This window comes from Drosophila subpulchrella, unplaced genomic scaffold (genome assembly GCF_014743375.2).
Source record: "Drosophila subpulchrella strain 33 F10 #4 breed RU33 unplaced genomic scaffold, RU_Dsub_v1.1 Primary Assembly Seq28, whole genome shotgun sequence".
NCBI lineage: Eukaryota > Metazoa > Arthropoda > Insecta > Diptera > Drosophilidae > Drosophila > Drosophila subpulchrella.
In genome coordinates, this window is record NW_023665563.1 from 908,782 (window position 1) to 916,693 (window position 7,912).

At 41.8% G+C, this 7,912-nt stretch overlaps 1 protein-coding gene across 1 annotated transcript; it reads left to right on the forward strand.

Annotated features, from left to right (window-relative positions):
- Positions 1-614: 614 nt before the first annotated feature.
- Positions 615-1,994, forward strand: LOC119559661. The gene is made up of 5 exons (XM_037872709.1): positions 615-734; positions 965-1,273; positions 1,328-1,553; positions 1,609-1,676; positions 1,738-1,994. Exons 2-5 carry the CDS (start codon positions 1,133-1,135, stop codon positions 1,765-1,767), a joined length of 465 nt encoding a protein of 154 aa, XP_037728637.1. The 5' UTR covers positions 615-734; positions 965-1,132; the 3' UTR covers positions 1,768-1,994.
- The last annotated feature ends 5,918 nt before the right edge of the window (positions 1,995-7,912 follow it).

Below are 7,912 nucleotides of genomic sequence, written 5' to 3' on the forward strand. Positions count from 1 at the left end.
CCCACAATATTCATGCTAGATAAAAATTTGTAACTGAAATGTATTGGTCTTGTCAATACCTATCGATTTATCCAAAAAAAACTTTGCCACGCCCGCTCTAACGCCCACAACGCTTAAATCTGTCTACTGCCGGTGGGTGGCGCATTTCAACCTCGCTTTCCTGCATATCTCCATTTTCCTTTGGTCCTTTTAGCTGAGTAACGGGTATCTGATAGTCGAGGTACTCGACTATAGCGTTCTTCCTTGTTTTTATTATTTTTTTCTTCCTACTACTCTTGGGGAGATGGAACTGACCCTCGCCGGTGGGCTTCCGACCCAACTTTCTTGCGCTTTCTCCAAACTCCTATTTTCCGGTCACCGCCTAGCCGTTCGTCAACTGGACTAGCTATCACCCGTGGTGATAGCCGCCAGTTAAGGACATCGGCTGGTTTGGCTCCTGTTGGCTTTTCTTTCCCGCCCTCTTTTTCTATTTTAAATCGAGGTAACCGTGCAGCGCGTAGGGTTACTACGGGTCACGATTACGCAACTAAGTTTACCACCGACATAAAATTAGAAATCCAGGACGGGGAGAAAAACCCAGGAACCCAACATCCTAACAAAAAACATTTCAAATAAATAAATAACAAAATACAAGCTCTAAAACTACTGTATCACAGAAATTATCACAGATTTTCTTTAGTGCATCCCGTGATGCAAATCTTGGTTTGCTCCAAGATGCCATCACCGGTTCACTGGTAAACCTGTGACCAGGAGCAAATCGTCGGCAATGTCCGCCGACCCGCTTCCCGTTCTACTTCCAACTTCCCTACACAGCTGACTTCCCCGTCACCACTCCCTAGCAATTGCAATCTATGTTGCAAGACATAGGTCGTGATGGCGGGGGCGTCAGGGTCATAAATGGGGGAGAAGTCTTCCGCCCGGGCTATTGGGCGCCAATATGTTAACTGCTTTTTTTTGGTGGCAGTGCCGCTAGCTCAGTCTTTTCTCAGGGCAGAGTACCCCTAATGCCACAGCTCGCAACATAAATATCGATAACTTCACGGTCTCACATTACTAAACTATCGGTCATCACTAAGACAAAAACGTAAACAAAGCAAAAAATTTACAAATATTGACGGAAAAATGGATTACCATGGGTGCCCTCGAGGTGCTGCAGGGCACCACCCATTCTCTGTCGGCAGGAGCCCCCTTCTCGCGACTACGGCGGTTCCATCTCCCTCACTGGGAAAGTTTACTCACAGATTGTGGGTTTTACAAAGGTTTAATAAATATCGTAAGTACAATCGTTTATATACATGCTCCTCTTAACAGATCTATCCTTCCTCAGCCTTTAAGACCGAAACCTGGCCGCCGTCTTCAACATTTACGCGGTCAAAGCAGAGGATTGGTTTTGCTGGAAAAGGGTACAGGCGCCGCGGAAACTATGCTCTACCAGTCATGTATTGGTAGAGCTCGCATGGAAACGCGGCCCTCAAAGGAACATACGCGATGCGCATGTGTATGTCATCTAATCCTGAGGAGCTCCAAGGGAAAAGAAGGGACAGGCCAAAAAGGTACGTAACTGCACTGTAAGCTATACCATTTAACTAATGCTCGCGACCTTTTTAGTTTTAGGCAAACAACGAGGACAAATAAGGCTCTCGGGTCTAACTCCGGATAAATTCACAAACAGGGAAGTAGATATCAATATATATATATAATCAAGGTACACGTGTATTTAATTTTTCTAAATTTCAGCCACTATTGGGCTGGGCCTGGAGGCGATGATAGCCCGGGCGGAAGGCCTTTCGCCGGAGGCCAGCAGCGATACGGATCTCCACACAGGGAAACGGCGCTCTCCGGTGAGTTGTGCAATGGCAGTGCGAGATTCGGCTGCCAGAGAAAATGGCGATATTTCTCAGCGCCGCGATGCGACCGCTGGAAGTACCTGAGATGAGGAGGACGCGGTACACCGGAACGGACTCACCGGGAAATGCTTGAAGTCGTCGTCGACTGTGAAAGGCTTCTCTTGCTGGTCGTTGATACGGGTCGAACGGACACCGTTTGCTGGGCAGTCAAGTGCGGACCTGACACCTCTTTTAAATTTATAACAATTGCACAGAACTTTACTGTGCAAACATTTGCTATAAAATACTAATAATAATCAACAACTAACCTACCATTAGGTATATATCGTAAGTGAGCTTAAGCCCCACACCTTCTATAACTCTATAAAAAAACCTGCGTTAACTTATAGTTTGAACTATAAGAAGCAATAGATAATATTAATAATAATAATAACAAATGTATTCCTTGTCTTTGCTATTTAAAAACTAGTTAAAGTGTACCTTAATAAAATTATTTATTGTCTATAAATACACTTAACAAAAGTTAAGAAATAGTTATACTTACAAATATTCTTTGACACTGTGATACTGATTATATTATGTGGCATTCAGCTTTCATAAATGCTCATGAGAATCCAACCAACATAAAATAATTTTTTTTTTAAAGTAATTTATATGTTAAAAATCTTGAACGTAATTTGAACATGGAATTTAAGACTTTTGCTGTACTTGCATGAACTCAGGGGTCGGCAGCGGCCTATCTAGTGAGCATAGGGAAGTGTTCTGCCCATCCTCTGCTCGGTCACGTATAACGTAGATGCTCGTATGACTTCGGCATGGCTCTTCGGGTCTTTTTTTTCTCAGCTTCGGCGCACTTTTTTGCTGCTGCGGCAGAGAGTTTCAGTGCAAAACTGAAAAACTTCGTGTTTTTTACACTCACACTAATGCAAGGAAAACTTGTGATGGTATGTGTGTGCCGACCACTGCCCTAAACAAATGCCTAATACACAACTCGGTGAAAATTGGCCCTAAAAGTATTAGACTTGCAGCGTCAATTAAAGCAAAGACAATTTGAAATTATTTCTTATTATTATAATAAACTTCAGTGAAATATTTGCACTCACTGAGCGGCAGAGCCACCGAGCTACCTCATGTTTATATGACTATGCCCGAAAGCACTAATTACCTTATTTAAGTAATGATGACAATAAAGTGTAATCCCAGAGCGAACCGGGATTAATCTTCAAATGGCCAGATCGCCCGCCAGACTCATTCCGCTGCTGCAACTATCGCCCTATCGACCTAACCTATCGATAAAGTCCCTCCCATCCGACTCCAACTGCAACACTAGGCTACCTATGGAATGTGGAGTAATAATTTAGATGCTCTAAGTCTTACATATTGGTCTGTGGGCATAATCTCTGTATCTTACCTTTTTTCTTTTATAAATCTTTATTTTATTTAGAAAGTTCATATTAATAAAATTAATAATACAAAATTAAACTGATTTTAGTAACGAATAGTTTTACAACTAATCACATCCGTTTTAATTCAACAGGCATAATTTAGGGTCGTCAGCTCTATTGCAAAAATTTGTTGTTGAAATTTATTAATTTAGCAATTCCGGGAATACGCAGTATGTTTTGTTTTAATCCATATCAAGCCTCCGCCATTCGTTCAACGGAATGTCCATAAGGTTTTGCTCTCCAAAAATTACCCCGTTACTCCGCCATCCGAATTCGACGGACTCTTTTATGCGATAGTTAGAAGATATTTTTGGGTGTAACTGTAAATTCTTCCTCTTGACAGTGAGAAGTGGAACATTCACCACAACAACGTAATCAAACCAATGCCGGTAAAAATGAAAAAAATTCAATTCATTGGTGTACGACAAATATCAAATTATTGTTAGTTTGTTCCTAGCGGAAAAAATTTGCAAGCAGAATGATGTGTGTGGGTCAAAACTGAAACTGATTTTGTAACAATGAAGTTAATTTTGGATTATAAGTCTTATAGCGTGAATAAAGAATCCGGACTTTTGGTTTGTTTAAAATTTGGCAATGTAAATATTTGTTAATTAGAGGCCTACTAAAACAAAGAATGGGGGTTGGGGAGTCTAGGAATTACCGCTGTCAGCTAATTGTTCGCAGGCTCAGATATGTTTTAAGGTACTGTGATCAAATGCTGTGCTTGTCAGCTGATATACTTCCGATTGTTTCACTCGATTGGAATCTTTGGGGAGGGAATACTAAACTGTTCTTTCATTTAGATAGCATACATTAAAGATCGCGTTATTTTGATTTAAAACTAAAATTACTCCCAAAAATTTTAACCACAAGTTTTTTACAAAATAATGTTTTGAAACTGCCCCAAGAAGGATACTGGTAGTTCCTGATAGAATTGGACCTAGATCACGAAAAAAAGTCAAAAAATTTTTCTCTGGATAATGTTTTCTTAATGTTTTTTTAAAGAACATTTTCTTGGTGTCTCCGTGTTATTAGTTATATCTCGAATAATTCTTCACCAATTTAGGTGATATATGTTTTAGCTTACAATTTTAATGTGACCCTTTAATTTTGCAGAATAAAAAAATAGGCTACATTGAGTATATTGAGAGCTACAATTTGGCCAACTACAAAAATGTGGAGGCGTCTGTTGATATAGGAAAATCCGAAAAAAAGCCGACTACTAATAAAGAAGTTCACCACTTTAAAGTTACCGTCCATACGAACCAAACAAGCCCTATGTGCACAAAATCCATGTTAAAATAAGTTTAATTTTATTTGTCATAGCCTTGCATTGCTAGGCCGATAACAGATTGGCGCCTGAAATTTGAATTTCAATATTGACTAACGTAAGGGGGTTCATGCTAACTATTGTTTTGTAAACCTTAGGAGTGAGCGAGAAGCGAATAGGCACCAAACGCTTTTCATTGGGTCTGTTTCTCAGCGCGATACTCAGATGAGCTAAGGAAATACCAGAAAAGTAGCAAATTTAGCGAGTGAATTTCGATTAACGTCATTAGCCGTGGCCCAAAGAAAAAGAAATCTGAATTTTGGCGGTGTTCGTACACAAGCGGCGAGGAATTGAAAAATTATAAACGGAAGGAAAACCCCAAAAACCCCTGATGGATGAAGGTCAGTGCAGATGAAAAAGGACAGCTGTTGCTGTTGCATATTATTGTGGGACTTTACCGACAGGAAGCAATACCACAACAGAGAAAATTCGCAGAATAGTCAAAGTGCTGGAGGAGATCCATTAGAGAATTTATTGGGAAGGAACATGCCGATTAAGACTTCGCTCCCTACATGGACATCCTGCCGGGCGTGTCCTCGCAAAGAAAGTAAGTTCTGGGCAAAATAATTTGGTTACGTTGTACTAAGGAGTATCTTTTTAGCAGAACCACCGGAACTATTTCTGACGAGTTCTTCATTGGGGAACCAATGAGAAGATTGTAAGGGACAGCTGGAGGAGCCATTACCAGCCATTGTCAGTATGCTGAGCGACTTCCTGCAGCATCAAGCAGAACAACCCCTTTTCCAATACGGCTCCCACTTCCTTAAGGTCCAATATGCTCATTGGGACTTGGAGCTGTGAAAGATGGCGATACATCCGTGGGACGAGAAGGAAGCTACATATATTGCGGGTAAGCTTTGAAAACTCCGGTCACACTACAAAGGACACGATTTTTCGAACCTCTTAGCCGATCTGAGTACTATTAAGCCTATTAAGCCTAGTATTCAGATCGTCTAAGAGTTCCACTAGTCGAAAAATCGTGTTTGCATGTAGCATTGTCTTACTTTCAAGCAGCAGGGTTTGTTCTGTTGACGACTTAAAAAAGTCTAATCTGCTGGTGCACAAAAAAATAAATATACATGGAATGTTCAAGGGTTGTTTTTACTTATATTATTTAATGGTTCAAAAGCATCCTTCTCGTATCGCGGATGCCTTGCCATCTTCTCCGCGTCATCTGCAGTCCAGCTTCGATTCGAAATAAGCCAACATGGTTGTTCCGCAGACGCTGCAGGAAATCGCCCAGCATCCTGGCAATGACTGGTAATGGCTCCTCCAGCTGTCCCTTAGCGGGCGGCCTTTTTTCCTCCTCCATAGTTCCGTATTAGCTGTCAAATAGCTGGTGGAGGTGGAGTCCTGTGGTTCCCCAATGGAGAGCTCGTCGGAGATCGTATTACTGGTGGTTCTGATAAGAAGATGCTTCTATTAGTACAACGTAACCAAATTCTGTTGGCCAGAACTTACTTTCTTTGCGAGGACACGCCTGGCAGGATGTCCATGTAGGGAGCGAAGTTCTATTCGGCATGTTCCTTCAAACTGAAATCCTCTAGTGGATCTCCTCCAGCACTTCAACTATTCTGCGGTTTGCCCTGTTGTGGTACTGCTTCCTGTCGGAGAAGTTCCACAATAATATACAACAACTTGGAATATGAGTTTTTTTTTTATCTGCACTGATCTTTAGCAGTCTGTTTTTGAGTTTTCCTACCATTTTTTTTTTTTTCCTAAATAGTAGCAGAATAGTCAAAGTGCTGGAGGAGATCCATTAGAGAATTTATTGGGAAGGAACATGCCGATTAAGACTTCGCTCCCTACATGGACATCCTGCCGGGCGTGTCCTCGCAAAGAAAGTAAGTTCTGGGCAAAATAATTTGGTTACGTTGTACTAAGGAGTATCTTTTTAGCAGAACCACCGGAACTATTTCTGACGAGTTCTTCATTGGGGAACCAATGAGAAGATTGTAAGGGACAGCTGGAGGAGCCATTACCAGCCATTGTCAGTATGCTGAGCGACTTCCTGCAGCATCAAGCAGAACAACCCCTTTTCCAATACGGCTCCCACTTCCTTAAGGTCCAATATGCTCATTGGGACTTGGAGCTGTGAAAGATGGCGATACATCCGTGGGACGAGAAGGAAGCTACATATATTGCGGGTAAGCTTTGAAAACTCCGGTCACACTACAAAGGACACGATTTTTCGAACCTCTTAGCCGATCTGAGTACTATTAAGCCTATTAAGCCTAGTATTCAGATCGTCTAAGAGTTCCACTAGTCGAAAAATCGTGTTTGCATGTAGCATTGTCTTACTTTCAAGCAGCAGGGTTTGTTCTGTTGACGACTTAAAAAAGTCTAATCTGCTGGTGCACAAAAAAATAAATATACATGGAATGTTCAAGGGTTGTTTTTATTTATATTATTTAATGGTTCAAAAGCATCCTTCTCGTATCGCGGATGCCTTGCCATCTTCTCCGCGTCATCTGCAGTCCAGCTTCGATTCGAAATAAGCCAACATGGTTGTTCCGCAGACGCTGCAGGAAATCGCCCAGCATCCTGGCAATGACTGGTAATGGCTCCTCCAGCTGTCCCTTAGCGGGCGGCCTTTTTTCCTCCTCCATAGTTCCGTATTAGCTGTCAAATAGCTGGTGGAGGTGGAGTCCTGTGGTTCCCCAATGGAGAGCTCGTCGGAGATCGTATTACTGGTGGTTCTGATAAGAAGATGCTTCTATTAGTACAACGTAACCAAATTCTGTTGGCCAGAACTTACTTTCTTTGCGAGGACACGCCTGGCAGGATGTCCATGTAGGGAGCGAAGTTCTATTCGGCATGTTCCTTCAAACTGAAATCCTCTAGTGGATCTCCTCCAGCACTTCAACTATTCTGCGGTTTGCCCTGTTGTGGTACTGCTTCCTGTCGGAGAAGTTCCACAATAATATACAACAACTTGGAATATGAGTTTTTTTTTTATCTGCACTGATCTTTAGCAGTCTGTTTTTGAGTTTTCCTACCATTTTTATTTTTTAGTTTCCACACCAAAGATTAAATTTTTTATTCTTTGCGCCGCGGCTAACGGCGTTCATCGAAATTCACTCGCTAAATCTGGTATTTTTTCTGGTATATTTCCTTAGCTCATCTGAGTACCGCGTTGAAAAACAGGCCCGACGAAAAGCGTTAGCCGCGTATTTGCCTCTCGCTCACTCCTATGGTTCGCGGTTTTCGTCGATGTGAGTGCTAGGCTTTAAGGTTGTATGAGGTGAACGTGCCCTAATATAGCCTTAATGTTAATCGATATCACTTAA

Coding starts and splice junctions, on each gene's coding strand:
- LOC119559661 (XM_037872709.1), top strand. CDS start 1,133: ATGGGTGCCCTCGAGGTGCTGCAGGGCACCACCCATTCTCTGTCGGCA. Junction 1,274..1,327: donor ACAAAGGTTTAATAAATATC/GTAAGTACAATC, acceptor ATCCTTCCTCAG/CCTTTAAGACCGAAACCTGG. Junction 1,554..1,608: donor AGAAGGGACAGGCCAAAAAG/GTACGTAACTGC, acceptor CGACCTTTTTAG/TTTTAGGCAAACAACGAGGA.